The sequence below is a fragment of the Mastigoproctus giganteus genome, chromosome 5, assembly GCF_048544385.1.
Source record: "Mastigoproctus giganteus isolate SK-2022 chromosome 5, ASM4854438v1, whole genome shotgun sequence".
In the NCBI taxonomy this organism is placed as follows: domain Eukaryota; kingdom Metazoa; phylum Arthropoda; class Arachnida; order Uropygi; family Thelyphonidae; genus Mastigoproctus; species Mastigoproctus giganteus.
Genome location: NC_143579.1, coordinates 136516158 through 136540223, shown reverse-complemented (window position 1 = coordinate 136540223; position 24066 = coordinate 136516158). Strand labels below are relative to the sequence as shown.

At 38.6% G+C, this 24066-nt stretch overlaps 1 protein-coding gene across 3 annotated transcripts in view; it reads right to left on the bottom strand.

Moving 5' to 3' along the window:
* Positions 1–24066, bottom strand: part of LOC150085722 (roundabout homolog 1-like) — a 1418757-nt gene that overhangs the window by 222915 nt on the left and 1171776 nt on the right. For all 3 annotated transcript variants that reach the window (XM_090374199.1, XM_090374201.1, XM_090374202.1), the window contains exon 22: positions 19382–19572. In XM_090374199.1, the coding sequence (XP_090230325.1) occupies positions 19382–19572 (191 nt within the window). The remainder of the gene's footprint in view (positions 1–19381; positions 19573–24066) is intronic.

Here is a 24066-nt window from a genome sequence, read left to right as displayed (position 1 = left end):
ATAAAATAAAAAGGTACAGCATACATCAGAGGCAGCTAAAAGCATATTCCTCTACATGATGCTTGAAATATAACCATGCAAACAAATTAGAATGAGAGTTAAAATAAAAAATAAATTAACGCCAGCAGTATAGCAAGACAAGAGCGAAAATAGTTGAAATTAAACCTAAATCGGGTGGCGGACTGATCTTTCGATCGATTCTCCTTTGCGACGATTTGTCTAGCGATTGAAATGCAGCGATTCCCTGACCATTATTTGCTTTGTGTTTAGACTGTACAATTCCCTGATGATTATTTGCTTTGTGTTTAGACTGTAAAACTTGACTGTACAATTACGCCAAACCTCTGTCGAGATGTGGCGATTTTTGGTTTATTTTTGTTTTGTTTTATTGTAGTGGTTTACATCTCTGTTGGTGATATTTCACATAAATTTGGACCTGGTGCCCGTCAGAGGGGAGCGCCATTAAATTTATATTTAATTAGCTTTCATAATTCAATGAATTATTATTAGCATTAGCATTAGTAGAGGCGTATGATGCAAAAAAGCAAGCTTTTTTGCATAGGATTTTCCCATCCCAATTTAACAAAAGCTGGTTACATAGGGTGGTCCAGCATGGTACGTTATATTTTTACTTTAAAAAATATAATGTAGGCAGTTGCTTTTGTTGAAGCAAAAGAGGCAGCTCGTTAGCTTTGACATTGTATTGTACTGTGTCACACGATTCCTGTGATTGCCCATAAAACCATATTTTGTATATTCTGTGGTGAAAGTATCACTGCCAAAGCTACATGGGTGTGTGAGCTATGTTATTTATTGTGTTAGATAGTATGAATCAGAGCTGTAATACTCAATACGTTCTACATTGATATTAATATTTGTAAAATAATAAGAGGAGTTTACCTCAATTAGAACACTTCCATATGATACTCTCCAGAAATTAAAACGAAAAAATCGAAAACTTACATTAGAGTAAAAAATAAATAATTAAAAACCAATTTAACACAATTCAAATCAATTTATAATGAAAATATTCAAAACAATTTTCCTTCCCGAAGCTGACAACACTTTTTGACAGTATGTCGTGATCACAGGAATGAAAATGACCGAATAGGGTTAAACCTGAAACTTAAATAGTGATTATTTGCCTTCGCGCATGTGCGTAAAGGTCCATGCATCGGAGATCAAATATGGCAGCCGAATATTAACAGAATTCTCGTGTAATTTAATTTCTACGGTTTCTGCAATTTTTAAACATTTTTATTTAACAAGGCCAAAATACTTAATGTTCAACGAAATTATACGCGACTATTAATTGCAGAAACCATAGAAATTAAATTACATGAGAATTCTGTTAATATTCAGCAGCCATATTTGATCTCTGATGCGTGGACCTTTATGTGCAAGCGCAAAGACAAATAATCACTATTTAAGTTTCAAGTTCAACCCTATTCAGTCATTTTCATTCCTGTGATCACGACATATGGTCAAAAAGCGTTGTCAGCTTCAAGAAGGAAAATTGTTTTGAATATTTTCGTTAGATTCTTTTTAATTTTTAATTGCGTTAAATTGATTTGAATTGTGTTATTTTGGTTTTTAATTATTTATTTTTTACTTTAATGTAAGTTTTTGATTTTTTCGTTTTAATTTCTGGAGAGTATCATACGGAAGAGTTCTACATACTATATTGAGGTAGGCTCCTCTTATTATTTTACAAAAAGTTATTTATTGTGTGTAAGGTGTTGTTCATCTGGCCACATAATTACTGGGAGGCTTCATCACAAAAAAAGGAGCCTCCTAGCATCCATCTACTGGCAAAAGGAGCTGGACAAGGAAGGTAGAGGAGATGCCTACCTAAACTCTTACAGGAGTGAGAGTGCAGGCAGCCAGTTGAAAGGAGGAGTTTACAGAAAAGATGAAGGTAGGGAAGACAATAAGTAATGGCAGAATGGAAGGCACAGGAGAAAATGAGCAAGAATAAATGCTAAGAGCAGTGTTGAAGTGACCATAAACTATTGTCAGTGCAGCTCCATATTATCGAACTATCAAATAATATACTTAAAGCACAAATAATCACAACACAAATACTTGTCACACTTGACAGATCAAGACTGCTAGTCCTTAGTACTCATAATCAATGCTAGTGGTGGTGGTGCATTAGTCCATGTTAGTTCACTGAAAAAAGCAAACTGAAAATTAAATAAACGCTGAAATGCTGGTACTTTTTGACAATTACTGGTATTTCAATATTGTAAAAAAATTGACCATGACCCCAATATTGCAATCACTACTCACAGAGTGCTCACTGGGTTTCTTTATTTCTTTGCAGTTGGTGCATTTAGGGGGAGTGATTCGTTGGGACAGTCTTAATATAGGTATCCAGTTTTGGCACAATGGCTGCATGTGGGTTGCTTCATAGCTATGAAATTTGGAAATCCCTAGCATCTTCTTTCCAAGCTGCTGGGGATCATCATGACAGAGGTAAATACATGGGCTGTATAAGGGTAACTAAGAGTAAGGAGAGGTGTATGTATACTTGCATGAACACCAATGCCAGAAGTATAGTAAATAAATTTGATGAATATGTGTACAATGTGTACAGAAAGGTTAGACAGGATAGAAAGGGAGGAGGTGTTATGCTGTTAATTAAGAAAAATATAAAATCAAAAGAAGTGCATCCAGTTGATACAGATGAACAGTGCACTGTTGAGTCAGTTTGGTGTGACATAAGCACTGCGAAAGCAAAAATAAGAGTAGGAGTGTGTTATAAGCCTAATGACTCGAATGAGTACAATGAACAATTGTACAGAGAAATAGAGTGGACTAGTAAATCGGAATGTCTTATAATGGGGGATTTTAACTTCCCAGATATTGACTGGAACTTGTGGGTTGGTCACTCACACACTAGGCAGGCTTTTGTGCATTTATTGGATGATTATTTTCTGCAGTAGCATGTTCGAGAGGCAACCAAAGAAAGTAATAAACTTGATCTGGTTATCAGCAGTGATCATTCGTGTATTAAGAATTTGCAGATAAAGGAACCACTAGGTGGCAGTGATCACAGTGTACTGACGTGGGATTTACTTAAAGATTTAATTACCATCAGGGGTAAAGGAAAGGTTTTTTGCTTCCGTAACGGGGAGTACAGTGGTCTCCACCAGTTTTTAAATTCTGTACAGTGGGATCAACTGATGATGTTACCAACAGCAAATTCTAAGTGGGAAGCATTCAAGGAATTAATCTTGGATGCTACTAAAAGTTTCATACCTATTAAGAAATATTGTTCAAGGTTTAGGCCTAAATGGTTATCTAATGAACTAATGAGACTCGTAACAGAGAAGAAAAATGCATGGGATGCATATAAATTATCAAGCCACTCAGAAGCCTATGGCAGATATAAGCTAGTCTATAATCAGGTCACAAAGGAGGTTAGGCAGGCGAAGGCAGATTACGAGAAATCCTTGGCAAAAGATGCTAAGAAAAACAGCAAGGATTTATTTACTTATATAAACTCTAAAAGGAAGGGGTGAATCTGATTGGTCCACTTGGCATCGATGGTTCAACTGTTGATGATCCTGCTCAGATAGCAAACAAACTGAATGAGTATTTTGCATCTACATTCACACGTGAGGAATTATTAAGGATTGAAAATGGCAGAGGGTTATCAAATTGTAGCAGGATACTTAATGATTTTGTAATAACTGAGAGCAAAGTGGAAGAGAAATTGTTGAAATTAAACACAGGAAAAGCACCTGGGGTGGATGGGATCTATCCAGTTATATTAAAGGAGGCGGCAAAGCAACTAAGCAAACGCTTAGCCATAATTATGAGAGCATCCTTGGACTCAGGGGAGGTTCCCAAGGACTGGAGATGTGCAAATGTATCCCCAATTCACAAAGGGGGATCGAAGGGTGACACGGGTAATTACAGACCAGTTAGTTTAACTTCTGTTCCAGGTAAAATAATGGTTAAAGATGCATTGCAGGATTATCTAGACAAGACTGCAGCAATAATTCAAACACAGCATGGGTTTGTTAAGGGAAAGTCTTGTCTGACAAATTTGATAGGATATTATGATGTGGTTACAACGGAACTGGATGCAAGAAATAATTTTGATATCATATATTTGGATTTCAGGAAAGCTTTTGACACTGTTGCGCATGGAAGAATATTGTACAAATTGGAGCAGAATGGTATTAGGGGTAAGTTGCTGCAATGGATAAAAGGATGGTTAAGTGCGAGAAGACAGAGGGTAGTAATCAATGGGTGCTGCTCTTCTTGGACTAATGTTATTAGTGGAGTCCCACAGGGTTCGGTGTTGGGTCCACTGTTGTTTTGTATATTTATCAATGATATTGATGAAGGTATATCAGGCTTAGTGTCGAAGTTTGCAGATGATACAAAGGTTGGCAGGGTTGTTAATGACAGTAATGGCAGTGTGCTACTGCCACAGGATCTAGATAATTTGGGCAGATGGTCTAAGAAGTGGCAACTGAAGTTTAACCTTGACAAATGCAAAGTACTGCATATGGGTAGAAGTAACCCCAGAGAAATGTACCAACTGTGTGGTACTACACTTAAGGTGGTAGAAAATTAAAAAGACCTGGGAGTAATTGTGCAGTCAGATATGAAATTTTCTGAGCAATGCAGACAGGCTGACAGGCTGCCGATATATAAGAATTTTGCTAGCAGGGAAAAGGAGGTGATTGCCCCTCTATGTAAGGCAACGGTCAGGCCACGCCTTGAGTACTGCATACAGGTCTGGAGGCCTCATTTTAGGAAGGTTGTAGATTTACTTGAGCGTGTACAGAGAAGGGCAACAAGATTGGTGAGGGGAATGAAGGGATCAACAGAAAGGCTTAAGTTCTGCAAATTGCAGTGGCTAGAGACTAGACACCTGCGCGGTGATCTGATTGAGGTGTATAAGGCTTTGAATGGGTTGAGCACACTGAATTCTGATGGGATCCTTCCACTTGTTCAGATTACGAACCTAAGGGGCATAAATTCAAATTAAGAAAAGACAGATGTAGAATAGATGTGCGGAAATTTGCCTTTAGCCAGCGGGTGGTTAATGCTGGAACAAACTTCCATCTGTTGTTGTGGAAGTTGACAGGTTAAATAAATTTAAGGAGGAACTGGACAGGCATTTGGAGGAAATGGTGTGATTTTTTTTTTTTTTTTTTGGCTGATGCTGCGTAAGCTCATACACTTGCTTTCTTGCATCACATGCCACTACTGCAACTACTACTATATGAAGTGCTAGTCAAGATATCAAAAGTGGATATTACTGATATATCAGAGAAGTGGTGTCACAGATATAAGAAATGCAGAATTGGAAATTGGAAAGTAAAATTTGTACTGAAAGGAGAGACATGATAGGAAGACAGGAGGAGTTATGCTGTTAGTTAAGAAACACATCAAATATATAGCACTGCAATCAGTTGATATGGGTGGACAGTGAGTAAGTTTGATGTGACATAAGCACTGGGAGGGCAAAAATGAGAGTAGGAGTGCGTTATAGGCATAAATGACTCTGATGATTACAAACAACAATTGTAAAGAAGTAAAATGAACACCTGTACAGAGAAAGAGATGAGACAATACAACAGAATGTCTTATAATTGAGGATTTTAATTTCCCAGATATTCACTGGAATTTGTGGTTGGTCACTCGCACACTAGCAAGAATTTTGTGAATTTATTAGATGACTGCTTTCTACAGCAGCATGCTTGAGAGGCAACCAGAGAGAGAGTAATACTTTTGATCTGATTATCAGCAGTGATTATTCATGTATTAAGAAACTGCATATAAAGGAACCACTAGGTGGGAGTGATCGCACTCTACTGATGTGGAATTTACTTCGAAATGTAATTACCATCAGGGTAAAGGGAAGCATTTTTGCTTTCATAAAGGTGACTACAGTGGTCTCAGATAGTCTTTAAATTCTATACAGTTGGACCAACAGCAAATTCAAAAAGTGAAGTATTCAAGGAATTAATCTTGGAAGATATTAGGCTTTTCATACCAACTAAGAAATACTGTTAAAGATTTAGGCTAAAATGGATGTCAGATGAACAAATGACACACATGACAGAGAAGAAAAATGCATGGGTTGCATATAAATTATCAGGTGACACAGAAGCCTATGATAGATAGATATAATATAGTCTGTTATCATGCCACTAAAGAGGTTAAGCAAGTGAAGGCAAATTATGAGACATCTTTGGCAAAGGATGCAAAGAAAAACAGGAAAGACTTTTCACATATATGAACTCAAGAAGAAGGGGAATTTTTTTTTTTTCATGTTAACTCCAAACACGAGAGGTATTAAAACCTACAGTACTTAGTACCATGCATGGGTTTGAGGGTGAGAAGATGAAAGAAGATATTTGTTGACATTGGATTTGAACTTGTGTAGACTGTGATTTTCAGGAAATGCGTATGACAGACGGTTGTTTCAGAAAACGGCAGTTGAATGAATAAACGAGGAATAAGAAGAAAAGTTGGTTCGGTTGGTCTACACTTTGGTTTAGTTACTTTGGTCTACATCTATGGTTCACGTGTTTATGAACCTGCTCAGACAGCTGAAAAACTGAATGAGTATTATGCATCTACATACACACATGAACAATTCTGTAAGGAAATATATGACAAGCTTATTAAACTCTAACAGGGAGTTAAATCATTTAGTCGTAACTGAGAGCAAATTGGAGGAGTTATTGTTGAAGTTAAACATAAGATATGCACCGGGGTGGATGAGATCTCTCCAGTTAAATTAAAGGAGGCAGCAAAGGAAGTAAGGAAACTATTAGCCAAAATTATGAGAGCTTCCTTGGATTCGAGGGATGTTCCCATGGACTAGAGCAAACTTTAGCCATAGTTATGAGTCAATCCTCAGATTCAGGGGAATATGCATATGTACCGAATTAGCATTAGTAAGAGGCATACGATTCAAGAAAGCAGGTTTATACACCATCAGACAAAAAAAAAAAAAAAAAAACCCCTTCCCATTTAATGCATCCATTCGCTCGAAAAGTTTGCCCACTTCTTTCTTGAATTTATTTAAGCAATAAAATTCCACAAAGACAGAAAGAAGTCTGTCCCAAAAATCAACTACACGTTGCCTAAAGGCAAATTTCTGCACATTTATTCGACAACTGTCTTACCTCAATTTCAGCTTATGCCCTCTCAGATTTGTAATCTGAGCAAGAGGAAAAATCATATCAGCATTGAGCATGTTCAATCCATTCATGGCCTTATGCACCTCAATCAGATCACCTCACAGGTGCCTAGTCTCCAGATGCTGTAATTTGCAGGACTTAATTCTTTCTTCGTAAGAGTATCCCTTAGTTCTGCTTACCACTCTTGCTGCCCTTCTTTGTAGTGGTTCTAGCAACTCTACATCCTTTCTAAAATGAGGCCTCCAGGCCTATATGCAGTACTCAAGGTGTGGCATGGGGATAATCACCATCTTATCCAAGCTAGCAAAATTCCTGTCTATCATTGACAAGCATACTGTCAGTTATGAAATTTTCTGCACTGCTCAGAAAATTTCATAACCAACTATAAAAGTACCCCCAGGTCTCTTTCATTCGCCTCTTCTCTGAGGGTAACAACACAAAGTTGGTACATTTCTCTGGGGTTACTCCTACCCATATGCAGTACTCTGCATTTGTCAATGTTAAACTTCAGTTGCCACTTTCCAGCCCATCTGCCCTACTTGAATGGTTTGAGCATTATCAATGCTGATGGGATTCTGCCTCTTGCTCAGAATAGTCGCCTGAGAGGGTATAAATTCAAACTGAGGAAAGGCAGTTGTAGGATGGATGTGCGGTGTTTTGCCTTTAGCCAGCGGGTGGTTGATTGCTGGAACAAACTTCCACCTGTCATTGTAGAAGATGATAGCTTAAACAGATTCCAGGCAGACAAGACAAACATTTGGGGCAGGTGGATAAGTGAAATGAGAAGGGGGTGGGTGTGTGGGTGTGTTTTTTTTTTTTTGTTTTTTTTTGGCTGATGCTATATAAGCTTGCTTTCTTGAATGATGTGCCCTTGCTAATGTTAATCTTTTCTAGATCCTGTTGCAGTAGCATACTGCTATTAACAACCCTGCCAATATTTGTATCAAATGCAAACTTTGACAAAACGCTTGATTCATTTTCATCAGTCATTGATGAAGGTATATTGTGGGATAAAAAAATAATTTATTCCCTTTCCACTTAATCGATCGGTGGAGGTTTGCTTACTTTTCAACCCATCTGCCCAACTTTGATTAGTGTGACTCTTCATGGACTAAAGTTATTAGTCCATGAACAGCAGTGTCCATTGATTACAACTTGATGTCTTCTCCCACTCAATCATTCTTTTCTCAATTGTAGCAAGTTGCCTTTATTGCCATACTGCTCCAAACTGAACTTTGTGTGCTTCATGTGAAAGTGTCGTACATGTTGGAACCAATGACATTAAGAGTAAGAGATCTGCAGATTTACTCAAAAAGTACATGTCAATGTTGATAAAAAGTCGCGAGTTACGGTTGAATGTGAAAGTGTCTGCAATTCTGCCCAGAAACAATAGGAGGGCATATATGGTGAAAGCCTTGTTGATCAATTCGGCCCTGGAGACCTTGTGCAGGGCTCAAGGATATGAATTTTTTTCAGCCTGGTGTGTGTGCTTGCTAACAGGAGAGACTGCTTCTACAGGGATGGGGTACACTTAAATAGAAAGGGTACAAGAATTTTTTTTTTTATAAAAACTCCAAACACGAGAGGTATTAGAACCTAGAGTACTTGATACAGTGCTTGGGTTGGAGGTTGAGAAGACAAAAGAAGATATTTGTTGACATTAGACTTGAACTTCTGTACACTGTAATTTTCGAGAAATATGTACGAAGAAAGGTTGTTCCAGAAAACAGCAGTTGAATGAATAAACGAGGAAGATGAAAAGTTGGTTCTGTGAGTTTGAAGTTGAACAGTAAATGCATGTTGGCTGGTGGTGGCATGTGTTCAGACCGTTTTGAAAGAGAGGGCAGGAATAATAGAAGCCAATTCAAAAGAACAGTGCCCATGGAAGTATCTGTACAAAACGCATGCAGAAGAAACAGTATGTCTATGAGACAGCGAGTGGAGAGACTCTATTATGAAAACCCCAAACACGAAAGGTATGAAAACCTATAGTACATAGTACCGTGCACGGGTTGAAGGATAAGTATGGGGGGGGGGGATGCCGGAAACTTTGCTCTAGAGACTAAACATGTGTTTCACCACTTCAAGCCTCCAATAAGCAAATTGGTGGTATTTCACCGGTTGATGAAAGTCATCTACCACCTCCTTTAGAGAGGAGTCATTAACCTAACTGCCCTCATCTGAAAGGAATCTAGAAGCCTGAGAGAGATTTTGGGGGCACCGCCCCAGATATGGGAACAATATTCCATGGTAGGGCAGATTTGCAATTTGTACAGGGTGAACAGCTGTTTGGATGAAAAGGAAAGGCGAGAGCAAAAGAGAAAACCAAGTCTTTTAGATGCAGAGGAAGCAATATTTGTAATGTGCTTGTGCCAAGAGAGCTTAGAAGTCAGGGTAATCCCCAAAAGAGATATATCATTTTGCCTAGAAATCGGAGTGTCACTAAAGATAAGCATAGGAGCATAAGAATCCTTTTTGCGAGATATAAGACAAGACAGAGTTTTAGAAGGATTGAAATCAACTAAGTTGTCTTTGCCCCACTGGAGAATTACATGGAGATCGGCATTTAAGGAATTGGTAGCAGATATTTGAGAAGTTGAAGCTTATTGTGCAGGGCAAGGTTTGTCAAAATGGAAAGTGGAATGCAATGTGTTATCATCAGCAAAACTATGGATAGGATTTCCAGTCAATGGAAGAAGGTAATTAACATACAAGAGGAAAAGAATGTCTTGTTATGAGGGATTTTAACTTGATAGATATTGACTGGAACTTGTAGATTGATCACTTGCACACTATCAAGACTTTTGTGGATTTATTGGATGATTGTTTTCTACAGCCACATGTTCAAGAGGCAACCATAGGGAGTGATACTCTTGATATGATTATCAGCAGGGATTATTCATGCATTAAGAATTTGCAGATAAAGGAACCACTAGGTGAGAGTGATCAAAGTGTACTGATGTGGGATTCATTTAAAGATGTAACCGCCATCAAGGTTAAAGGTTTTTGCTTCTCGTAAAGTTGACTGTACTGGTCTCAGACAGTTTTTAAATTCTGTACAGTGGCATCAACTGATGATGTTAACAACAGCGATATCTAAGTGGGAAGCCTTCAAAAAATTAATCTTGTAAGATACTAGGCCTTTCGTAATAACTAAGAAATACTGTTCAAGATTTATGCCTAAATGGATGTCAGATGAGCTAATGAGGCTCATGGCAGAGAAGAAAAATGTATGGCATGCATACAAAGTATCAGTTGACACAGAAGCCTATGGCAGGTATAAACTAGTCTGCAATCAAGTCACAAAGGAGGTTAGGCAGGAGAAGGCAGATTACGAGAAATCGTTGGCAAAGGATGCAAAGAAAAACAGCAAAGAATTCTACCATCCAAGTTTCTTACGACGACCGACTAACTGGTTAAAATAAAATAATAATCTGGGATGCTGAAACATCTCAATTTCCTGTCGCCCGTCATTCAGTTTACGATAACTACGGAGTGGTTCCGTATACCGTATTACATGTCTGGATTGTGAGGGGGGTATTATGTAGGTGAGTCTAGTAGAAGTTTGAAAGATCGGGTTTCTGAGCAGCAGGTGGCTCTAAGAACTGCTAATTTTGAACGTTCCACAGTCGCTAAGCATTATTTGGTTAAGCAACACAATCTTGTCCCCAACGAGATATTGAAATTGTCGACTATTCACGTGATTACCGCCAGCACTCATGGCTTGAAGGACTGCACACAGCCACCAATAATAGTACTTTGAATCGTACGAGGGGAGTACACTTACACCCTATTATAAAATGTAGTGTATTTCAGTGCGATGAGCGCTGCCGATCATCAGATGTACGTAATTCTGCCCTACCGAAACCAGACTCGTGATACATGATCATAACCAGCTGACTAGTGCTATTGTAACCATCAATATATACATAAGTACACCATTCACAGGTGTACTTGCTAGCTGATTAAGAGGCACTTCGCTTTGAAAGCCACTATGTATTTTCACGTTTTCATTATATTTTATTTTTATCTTATTGTATTTTAATGCTTTTATCTTATTTTACTTCTGTTTTATCTTATGTATATATCATTTTAATTTAATAAATTTATTTTAACCATTTAGTCGGTCGTCGCAAGAAACTTGGATGATATAATACAACCTGACACGCAAGGCCTGTTTTCTAAATCAAAGAATTCTTGACTTATGTTAACCCTAGAAGCAAAGGGATGAACTAGATTGGACCACTTAACATAGATGGGTTGACTACTGATAATCATGCTTAGGTAGCTGATACACTGAATGAGTATTTTGCATCTACATTCACACATCAGGAGTTATTCAATGAGGGGAGTGCCAGAACTTTATCAAACTCTAACAGGGAGCTAAGTTATTTTGTAATAACTCAAAGAAAAGTGGATGAGAAATTTTTGAAGTTAAACATTAAAAAGAAAACCATGAGCTACTCTTCCAGATGGGCTGCAAGAATAGCTCATGGTGTCTTGTCAATGATATACAGGAATATTTCTAGCAGGGATAACCAGGTGATTATTCCCTTGTAAAAGGCAATGGTCAGGCCACACCTTGAGTACTGTATACAGCTCTGAAGGCCTTATTTCCAGAAGGATGTAAAGCTGCTGGAACGAGTACAGAGAAGGGGAAACAAGATCAGTGAATGGAACAAAGGGTTGCTCTTACGAAGAAAGGCTAAAGTTTTGCAAATTAGTGTCTGGAGACTAGGCACCGGTGAGGTGATCTGATAGAAGTGTATAAAGCCTTGAATGGTTTGAGCATACTCAAAGCTGATGGGATTCTTCCTCTTGCTCAGAATAATCACCTGAGAGGGCATAAATTCAAATTAAGGAAAGACAGTTGTAGGATAAGTGTGCGGAAATTTGTGTTTAGCCGGCAGGCAGTTGGTTGGTGGAACAGACTTCCATCCCTTGTTATGGAAGTTGATAGATTAAATAAATTTAAGGCTCAGCTGAACAGGTATTTCGAACGAACGGAGGGGTGAAATGGGAGTGGGTTTTTTTTTTTTTTTTTTAGCTGATGCTGCATAAGCTTGCTTTCTTGCATCATATGCCTCTACTAATGCTAATGCTAAGGCAACTGGGGTGGATGGGATCTATCCAGTTATATTAAAGGAGGCAGCAAACGAAGTAAGCAAACCCTTAGCCATAATTATGAGAGCTTCCTTGGACTCAGGGGGATGTCCCCATGGACTGGAGGTGTGCAAATGTATCACCAATTCACAAAGAGGGTTCAAAAGGTGACACAACTAACTATAGACCTGTTAGTTTAACATTTGTTCAAGGGAAAATAATGGAATCACTGGTAAAAGGAGCATTGCAGGATCATATAGACAAGACTGCAGCAATAGTTAATACATAGCATGGGTTTGTTTATGGGGGGTGTTGTCTGATAAATTTGATTGGATACTATGCTTCGAGAGGCAACCGGAGAGGGTAATACTGCTGATCTGGTTATCAGCAGTGATTATTCGTGTATTAAGAATTTGCAGATAAAGGAACCACTAGGTTGCAGTGATCACAGTATACTGATGTGGGATTTACTTAAAGTTATAATTACCATCAGGGGTAAAGGAAAGCGTTTTTGCTTCCGTAAAGGGGACTATAGTGGTCTCAGACACTTTTTAAATTCTGTACAGTGGGATCAACTGATAATGTTACCAACAGCAAATTCTAAGTGGGAAGCATTCAAGGAATTAATCGTGGATGCTACTAAAAGTTTCATACCTATTAAAAATATTGTTCAAGTTTCGGTCTAAATGGTTATCAAATGAACTAATGAGACTCGTGACACAGAAAAAAAAATGCATGGAATGCATATAAATTATCAAGCGACTCAGAAGCCTATGGTAGATATACGATAGTCTGTAATCAGGTCACAAAGGAGGTTAGGCAGGTAAAGGCAGATTACGAGAAATCTTTGGCAAAACATGCTAAGAAAAACACAAGGATTTCTTTACTTAAAAAAGGAAGGGGATGAATCTGATTGGTCCACTTGATATTGATGGTTTGACTGTTGATGATCCTGCTCAGATAGCAAACAAACTGAATGAGTATTTTGCCTCTACATTCACACATGAGGAGTTATTAAGGTTTGAAAATGGCAGACGTTTATCAAATTGTAGCAGGGTGCGTAATGATTTTGTAATAACTGAGTGCAAAGTGGAGGAGAAATTGTTGAAGTTAAACATAAGAAAGGCACCTGGGATGTATCCAGTTATATTAAAGGAGGCGGTAAAGCAACTAAGCAAACCCTTAGCCATAATTATGAGAGCATCCTTGGACTCAGTGGAGGTCCCCACGGCCTGGAGATGTGCAAATGTATCCCCAATTCACAGAGGGGGATTGAAGGGTGATACGAGTTATTACAGACCAGTTAGTTTAACTTCTGTTCCGGGTAAAATATTGGGTTAATGGTTAAAGATGCCTTGCAGGATTATCTAGACAAGACTGCAGCAATAATTCAGACACAGCATGGGTTTGTTAAGGAAAAGACTTGTCTGACAAATTTGATAGGATATTATGATGTGGTTACAAAGGAACTGGATGCAAAAAATAATTTTGATATCATATATTTGGATTTCAGGAAAGCTTTTGACACTGTTCGGGATGGAAGACTATTGTACAAATTGGAGCAGAATGGTATTAGGGGTAAGTTGCTACAATGGATAAAAGGATGGTTGAGTGGGAGAAGACAGAGGGTGGTAATTAATGGTTGCTGCTCTTCATGGTATAATGTTATTGTTTGTTTGTTATTTGGTTTTTAGCAGCATTAGCAACTAAGGCCATATTGCTCCTCGAATATGCAGTGGTTATTTCCTGACCTTTCCGCATCCTCCGTATTTGGTGGTGCTTGAACCCCGGTCTAATCAAGAAACGTGAGCTATGCACTGCTGCTCCTTCCCACCTGGCTATGGAGGCACCCGTCATGTTATTAGTGGAGTCCCACAGGGTTCGGTGTTGGATCTGCTGTTGTTTTGTATATTTATCAATGATATTGATGAACGTATATCAGGCTTAGTGTCGAAGTTTGCAGATGATACAAAGGTTGGCAGGGTTGTTAATGACAGTAATGGCAGTATGCCACTGCAACAGGATCTAGATAATTTGGGCAGATGGGCTAAGAAGTGGCAACTGAAATTTAACCTTGACAAATGCAAAGTACTGCATATGGGTAGAAGTAAACCCAGAGAAATGTATCAACTGTGTGGCACTACACTTAAGGCGGTAGAAAATGAAAAACACTTGGGAGTAATTGTGCAGTCAGATATGAAGTTTTCTGAGCAGTGCAGACAGGCTGCCAGGGCAGGTCATGGGGTTTTGTCAATGATATATAGGAATTTTGCTAGCAGGGAGAAGGAGGTGATTGTTCCTCTGTATAAGGCAATGGTCAGGCCCTGACTTGAGTATTGTGTTCAGGTCTGGAGGCCTCATTTTAGGAAGGATGTAGATTTGCTTGAGCGTGTACAGAGAAGGGCAACAAGATTGGTGAGGGGAATGAAGGGATCCTCTTACCAGGAGAGGCTTAAGTTCTGCAAATTGCAGCAGCTGGAGACTTTTACACCTTATACACCTCAATTAGATCACCTGCGAAGTGATATAATTGAGGTGTATAAGGCCTTGAATGGGTTGAGCATGCTGAATTCTGATGGGATTCTTCCACTTGTTCAGATTACGAACCTAGGGGGACATAAATTGTCTCTAGGTGGTAGATGACTCTCATCAACCGGTGCAATACCACCACTTTGCTTATTGCAGGCTTGAATTGGTGGAACCCATGTATAGTCTCTAGAGCTAAGTTCCGGTCAACCCTTCCCCATCTCTTCCATCATGCAGTATGATTGATGACTTTTGAGGTTATGATGAACATCGTGGTGAGATCCAATATTCCTTACATTTCGAGGGTACAGCTCTAAAACGGTGTTAGGCGGCCGGACGCTAGTTAGTACACCGGACTGAACCTATTGGTAATTCTCAAGGAGGCTTCCGGATCAGCTATTGTATAATCCTGCTACCTCTACTCTGCCAGATAGTGACTGGAGGGAGTCCGAGTAGTGTGTATGTGGGGAGCATTGTCGAGGCCACTTTATGTCAAGCATCTGGGTATATTCTTACCATGTGTATGCCATATCCAAAAATTTCATTGCTTCATACAGGATGTCCCACCCACTTTTTCTTACTATTGAATACACCATGAATTGTCAAACTAATAGAGCAAGCTTATCTGCGAAAAGATCTAAACCTCCCAAGCATTTCCAAATTCATTTCACAAATATACATGGTCTCAATTCTAATCTCAACGATGTCCATTTCCACTTGCAGTCTGCCAAACCCTATGTACTTTTTTTGACAGAATCTCGGTTATCGGTTGATTCAACTACTGCTCATCTCAGATGCCCAAATTATTTGCTGTATGATCCTTTTCACCTCAAAGGTGGTACTTGTGCATATGTCCGTTTAATATTCCCTGTCAGAGACTTGGCAATTTGGAATCTCCTCTCTTTGATCTTCTCTGGCTTAAAATCTCTCTACCTCATTGTGTCAAATTCATCTGTTGTCTCTACCGTTCTCCCAACTCCACTAATCACTTGGAGCTCTTTGATTTCCTCTCTTTGCAACTTGACTTTCTCGTGCCCAACTTTCCTAACAGTGAGGTTCTTCTCTGGCTTAAAATCTCTCTACCTCATTGTGTCAAATTCATCTGTTGTCTCTACCGTTCTCCCAACTCCACTAATCACTTGGAGCTCTTTGATTTCCTCTCTTTGCAACTTGACTTTCTCCTGCCCAACTTTCCTAACAGTGAGGTAATTTTCCTTGGTGATTTTAATGTTCACAACTCCAGCTGGCTTCCGTTTTCTAGTCACACCGACCCAGCTGGTCGAGATGCTGAGGCTTTTGCAATTACTAATGATCTTTCACAGATTGTTTATTTACCTACAAGAATACCGGACAATCCTAATCATACAGCCAATACGCTTGATCTTTTTCTCACAAACAATCCTTCTAAGTACAAGGTCCAAGTGAGAGGTCCTTTAGGCACTTCAGATCACAACTTGGTGATTGTCTCTTCTCCAATGGAACCTTTATCTCATGGCTATTCCCAACCTCGTGTTGTTTGGCAATACAAGAATGCAAAATGGGATGACCTGCGAGACTTCTTTTCTTCGGTCAGATTACTGTTTCAAAAGTTCTGATGTCATCGTTTGCTCAGATCGTGTCAGTGAAATTATTCTTGCAGGAATGGAATCCTTTATCCCACACTCCACTTTAAAATCTCGTACTTTATCTAAACCTTGGTTTTCCAATAAATGTGCTAAGGCTGTTCAAGAGAAGAATGTTGCATATCATAATTGGCTTGTTTCTAATTCTTCAGTTTCATTTTCTGCCTACACCAAAGCTCGCAACAATTGTAAAGCAGTTATTAACAAGTCCAAACTAGTGTTTGAACAGGCTAAGAGTAGAAAACTAGCTTCTTCCCTAATGGTAGCCAAGCATTCTGGTCTCTTGCCAAAGCTATTGGCCGCAACTTTTGCCCATCTCTGCTCCCACCTCTGTCCAAACCAGATGGTTCTGTTGTCACTTCAGCCAAGGATAAAGCTGACCTGCTAGCATCCCATTTTTCTTTCAACTCATGCATTAACGATCTTGGTAAAACACCTCCCACTATTCCCAACATGCTCCATTCAATGCCTCCTGTGGTCTTCCGTCAAAAGGATGTCAGAAGGAATTTGACGAATCTTGATGCTAAGAAAGCTTCAGGTCCCGATGGTATTTCTCCACTTGTTCTCAAAACCTGTGCTCCTGAACTTACTCCTATTCCTTGCCGCCTTTTTCACTTTCTTATTACAAAGGTGTTTTTCCTTCTGCTTGGAAATTTGCTCATATCCAGCCAGTTCCTAAAAAGGGTGACAAATCCCTCCCATCCAATTATCGTCGCATTGCAATTACTTCTCCTCTTTCTAAAGTAATGGAGAAATCAATTAACCGCCAACTCTTAAACTCCCTAGAAACCTTCCATCTGATCAACGATCGCCAGTATGGATTCTGTCAGTGTCGATCCACTGGTGATATTCTGGCTTATGTTACCCATTTATGGCCTAATTCTATGGAAAGGTTCGGTGAAACACAAGTAGTTGCTCTTGACATCTCAAAGGCTTTCGATCGTGTTTGGCATAAAGGTCTTCTAAACAAGCTTCCATCTTCTGGTTTGCCAACTGTTTTTAGTAATTGGTTATCCAGTTTTCTCTCTGATCGCTCACTGAGGGTGATGGTAGATGGCTCTCTGTCTTCTAACTTCTCCACTAATGCCGTTGTCCCCCAAGGTTCAGTTCTTTCCCCCACTCTTTTCCTCTTGTATATTAATGACCTTCTTCCATTGACTGGAAATCCTATCCATAGTTTTGCCAATGATAGCACATTGCATTCCACTTTCCATTTTGAGAAACCTTGTCCTGCTCAATCAGCTTCAACTTCTCGAAAATCTGCTACCAATTCCTTAAATGCCGATCTTCAGGTAATTCTCCAGTGGGGCAAAGACAACTTAGTTGATTTCTACCCTTCTAAAACTCAGTCTTGTCTTATATCTTGCAAAAAGGATTCTTATGCTCCTATGCTTATCTTTAGTGACACTCCGATTTCTAGGCAAAATGATATATCACTTTTGGAGATTACTCTGACTTCTAATCTCTCTTGGCACAAGCACATTACAAATATTGCTTCTTCTGCATCTAAAAAACTTGGTTTTCTCTTTCGCTCTCGGCGTTACTTTTCTTCCAAACAGCTGCTCACTGTATAAATCGCATATCCGCCCTGCCATGGAACATTGTTCCCACATCTGCGGTGGTGCCCCCAAAACCTCTCTCAGGCTTGTTGATTCCATTCAGAAGAGGGCAGTTAGGTTAATTAATGACTCATCTCTAACAGAGTCTCTGCACTCACTGTCTCATAGACGTACTGTTTCTGCTGCATGCCTCTTCTACAGATACTTGTAGAAGAGGCATGCAGCACTGTTCCATGGGCACTGTTCCATGTTCTTCTGAATTGGCTTCTATAATTCCAGCTCTCTCTTTCAAAACAGTCTGAACACGTGCTGCCACCAGCCAACATCCATTTACTGTCCAACTTCAAACTCACAGAACCAACTTTTCATCTTCCTCGTTTATTCATTCAACTGCCGTTTTCTGGAACAATCTTCCTTCATACGTATTTAGTGAAAATTACCGTCTACAGAAGTTTAAGTCCAATGTCAACAAATATCTTCTTTCGTCTTCTCAACCTCCAACCCAAGCACGGTACTTAGTACTATAGGTTCTAACACCTCTCGTGTTTGGGGTTTACATAAAAAAAAAAAAAAAAATTTAAATTGAGGAAGGACAGTTGTAGAATAGATGTGTGGAAGTTTGCCTTTAGCCAGTGGGTAGATGATTGCTGGAACAGACTTCCATCTGTTGTTGTGGAAATTGATAGCTTAAATAAATTTAAGGCTGAACTAGACAAACATTTTGTGTAGTAACTACTTGCATATGTATTGTATATGAATTACACTTGTTTTTCACATTTAGTGTATATAACAGAATGTAGTGAAGATAATTTATTAATTTATTTCTGAATTTGTATCTTAAATATCTATACAATAAAATATTTTTTCCAAAATTCTCCTTTAAAATATGGGTACATCTCATGGTCTTGTACATCGTGTGCAGTAAATGAATAATTATAAAAATTACTATTGCCATTGTGGAAAGAATATTTTATTTTTATGATCCTTATAATGTACCAGCAAATTACTGGGAAATTAAAAAAAAAATTAATGAGAAATATGCCTCATAAAATTTTAAAAATGGTGACAAAAAGCTTCCCCCGATTTCCATTTATGTTAAGAAAGTTAAGCTTTTTAAAATGCATTTAAAATGGGGGCGATGAAAAAAAAAAAAAAAAAAAAACATAAAAATAAACTACAATAAAATAAAATAAAAAATTGTTTAATGATGAGTTTAAAATTTTTACTCCTCTCTTCCAAATACATATTTTTTTTTTTACCTTATGTCTCATGAAGGCTAGAAACAAATTAAACAATAAGCCTGATTAAATGATGAACTGGCAGTACATTATCCAAAAATTAAGAAATATATCCAATAATATTAATTGAGCATAAAAATTCTTGGCACTCTTACCTGAGTCTGATGGAGATATTTAACAGGAGATGTATTCCTGAGAGATGCTGGTGTCTCAGGAGGAGTACCATTTTCACTAGGTGGATGGTCTGGAGGAGGAGGGATGAGATCAGCCCAGTTTACTACTGGGGCTTTTGCATTAGACCTAAGTGGCTTAATCCGTTTCTTTTTCACTGGCATACCATACTCATCTGGGAAAAACAAAATGTTCAAAATCATATTTCATTTTTGCCATTATTTAAGTAGAAAACTTTTATATTCCAATTTCTTATGTTACTACAATTATTACTGAGAATTAAGCTGCTTGCTGCAAGAGTTCAAGTTCCAGTAAAATAATTTGACTGGCAAACTATCTATTAAAATAAAGCAGCTATTTCACATTGAAGCAATACAATGATAATATACTACAATTACAACTATATCACAACATCTCAAATGAAAGTTATGAAAAAATAAAATTTGAATCATAAACCTGCATGAAAAATGGCAAAATAAAATTGTTTCTTTTAGGAATTTCTCAATTAAAGGCATTCCTTGCAGATGAGTGAATGAAAGCAATGTTTCTGACTTCTTGGGTTTTTTTGGAGGTTGCCAGTATTGGGCACCACTATGGGATTGTCTTGTCCATTATTATGGCGTGGCCTCAGTAGAGCTTGTGGGTTGGTTTCTCTAGTACTGCCTGGGGTTTGTACTTGTAGTACAGTACACTTTCTGTTATCAACTGGTATTTCCTCTCCTAGCTTCTGATGTATTATCCTGGCTACCAGGTCATGTCTACGAGCACACTAAGTCTAGGTATATTACAATGATGTGTTGGATCGTTTCTGAGCCCAGGTGGCATTGTCGACATGTGTCATTCGACATTCTGGGTTCCTTGGCGATGTATTTTCTATAGTTTCTGGTGTAGATTATCTGTTCTGGGATGGAGAGCATGAATTCTTCAGTCTCGGGGAGAGCATCCCGCTCATGAGCCATGCCCAGAGACAGGGAAAAGCACCTACTCGACAGTAAAGAGCAATACATTGCATTCTCCAAATTCGCAGAAGACCTCTACAAGTGGAGACGTACCCTCATCGTACAACAACCAATGACCAACAGCAATAAAACAAATTCAAGCTGAGAACTGATAACGACTAGGTGTCATAACTGCCGGATCGTGGAACCTACAAGGAAACCGCCTCTACTAAGAATAAAGGACATGGCGTACAACCATTTCATCATCATCATCATTAGCCATTTTCAATCCACTGCAGGATGAAGGCCTCTCCAAAAACTTTACAGTTCCTTCTGTTTTGTGCACTGGCCATCCATTTACTACCCACAAACTCATGAATTTCATCTATCCATCTCCGCCTTTGTCTACCAAGTTTTCTTCTAGCTCCTCTTGGGTACCATTCTGTTATTTTCTTAGTCCATCTTTCATCATGTCTTCAAGCTATGTGTCCTGCCCAAGACCATTTTAGTTCTTTAGTTTTGATAAGAATGTCCTTTACTTCAGTTTGCTGCCTAATCCATGTGTTTCTCTTCTTATCTAACAGTCTGATTCCCAATCTAATTCATTCCATTCTTCGCTGTGTAGTTCTCAGCTTCTCTTCCATTCTTTTGGTGAGTGCCAAAGTTTCACTTCCATAAGTCATGGTGGGGAGTATACATTGGTTCATTATTTTACGTTTCAGACAAACTGGGATATTGCTCTTCAGTATGTGACTATATTTCCTGAATGTTATCCATCCAAAATTTATTCTTCTCTTGACTTCCAGCCATTTATCATTATTACAGCTAATAACTTGTCCCAGATAAGTATATGACTCCACCTTTTCAATTACTGCTCCTTCAATCATTATTTCCCTTTCCGTGGCATACTTGTTCATCATTACTTTTGTTTTAGCCATATTCACCTTTAGTCCAAAATCCATACTAACTGTGCATAACTGATTAATATTTTCTTCTAATTCTTTGGGATCGTGGCTTATGACCACAATGTCATCTGCAAATCGTAAATGGTTTAGGTACTCTCCGTTCACATTGACTCCTTTCTGCGACCAGTCTAATCTTCTGAAAGCTTCCTCAAGGGCAGCAGTAAATAGCTTCGCAGATATTGTGTCTCCTTGTCGAACTCCTTTCTCGATTTTAAATTTCCTACCGTCTTTGTCTAGTCTAATAAAGGAGTCTATGAAAGGTAGCACTTTCATATATTTTCTTCAAAATCATAATATATGTGGTATCTATGCCTTGTCTTTCCAGTGCCCGAAACATTGCCTTATGCTGTATGGAGTCAAATGCCTTTTCATAATCCACAAATGCCAGACATAATGGTGTTTTATATTCATTTGTGGTGTTTTTTTGTGGTAATGGTGTTTTATATTCATTCTTGCAGCCCTTCTGCACTGCTCAGAGAACTTCATATCTGCCTGCACAACCACCGCAGAGAATGAAAGGGACCTGGGGGTGGTTGTGCAGGCAGATATGAAGTTCTCTGAGCAGTGCAGAAGGGCTGCAAGAGTAGCTCATGGTGTATTGTCAATGATATATAGGAATTTTTCTAGCAGGGATAAGGAGGTGATTATTCCCTTGTATAAGGCAATGGTCAGGCCACACCTAGAGTACTGTATACAGGTCTGGAGGCCTCATTTCAAGAAGGATGTAGAGCTGCTGGAACGAGTAGAGAGAAGGGCAACAAGATTAGTGATTGGAACAAAGGGGTGCTCTTACGAAGAAAGGCTTAAGTTTTGCAAATTACAGTGTCTGGAGACTAGGCACCAGCGAGGTGATCTCATAGAGGTGTATAAGGCCTTGAATGGTTTGAGCATGCTCAATGCTGATGGGATTCTTCCTCTCGCTCAGAATAATCACCTGAGAGGGCATAAATTCAAATTGAGGAAAGACAGATGTAGGATAGACGTGCGGAAATTTGCCTTTAGTCAGCGGGTGGTTGGTTGGTGGAACAGACTTCCATCCCTTGTCGTGGAAGTTGATAGCCTAAATAAGTTTAAGGCCCAGGTGGACAGGTATTTTGAACAAACAGAGGGGTGAAGTGGAAGTGGTTTTTTTTTTTTTTTTTTTGGCTGATGCTGCATAAGCTTTCTTTCTTGCATCAAATGCCTCCACTAATGCTAATGCTACTGCTAATGCTAATTTGCTTTCTCCATTAGCTGTGATATTATGTGAAGGTGATCCATAGTTGAGAATCCTGTCCTAAAGCCAGCTTGCTCTTTCGGTTGATTCTCATCAAATATTCTTTCTAATCTGTTAGTAATGACCCTTGTGAAAAACTTGTAGATGTGGGATACCAAGCTAATTGGTCTATAATTTCCAATTTCTAATTTATCTCCTTTCTTATGCAGCAAAACTATGTTTGCATTATTCCACTGCTTAGGCATCACACCTTTTCTAATGCACTTTGTGAAGAGCCTTGCCAGTTTTCGTGTTATGTCCCTTCCTCCCAATTTTAACAACTCTACAGTAACATAATCTTCCCCCGGGGCTTTCTGATTCTTCATTTTGTTCAATGCATGTTCTACCTCATCAGGAAGAATATCGGGTATGTCGTATGTGTTGCTACTTTGCAATCCATCTCTCCCACTGCTGGCATCATTCCCTCGCTCCTTGTATAATTCTCTATAGTAGTCTTCTGCAATTTGAATTATGCCTTCTCTGCTGTTTATAAGTACAATATCGCTATTCTTCAGTTTCAGTATCATTTGTCTTTCTGTATTACTGCTCATGGCTGCTGATTTAAATCCTTTGTTTTCCCTTAATGCCTGTTCTACTTTTCTTGTGTTAAATCTTCTTATGTCCTCTCTGAGTCACTTTCTAATGGCTTTGCACAACTCAGTATACTCAATTTTCTACCCATCAGTGTTTTTCTTGCTCTTCATTTGTCGTCTTCAGTTCATCACGACAAGTGTTTCTTGACTAATTTTATCTTCTTTGGATTTCTTTTTCCCTATATGTTTCTTGGGCTTTATCACTTTCAGAAAGTTGTAATATTCCTCGTTGATATCTTTGTCCTGAATAGTCTGCAGAAGCTCAAACTTGTTCTTAAGTTCTAGTACATACTGCTTTTTATCCTCTTCTGTTATCTCAAAGACCTTTGTATTATTTACTAGAATCAGTTTTTTCCTTTCCTTTCCTACATCTATATCAAGTGTACATCTTACCATTCTGTGATCACTTCCAACATTTACCTTATTCAGGATGGTAACATCATTCACAATATATCTTCTGTTAGTGAAGATGAAGTCGATTTCATTAGTTGTTAATCCATTTGGACTCTTCCATGTCCACTTTCTGTTCACCCTTTTCTTGAAAAAAGTGTTCATTACTGACAGTCCTTGAGATTCTAAAAATTCCACAAGTCTTTCACCTCTTTCATTTATTTCACCAATTCCAAAATTTCCTATAGTTCCTCTTTCTGCGCTGTTTTGTCTTTTTCCAACCTTAGCATTGAAGTACCCCATAATAATAGTGTAGTGGGTTTTCTGCTCATCTAGAAGACTCTCAATTTCGGTGTACATTTCTTCAACCTCTTCATCATCATGGCTCGATGTTGGTGCATAAATCATTATAATCTTTAGCTTGTACCTCTTAGAAATCTTGAGTATTAGTCTTGACACCCTTGGTGATGTACTTTTGAATTTCAAAATGTTGTTTTTAAAATCTTTATGGACCAGAAACCCAACTCC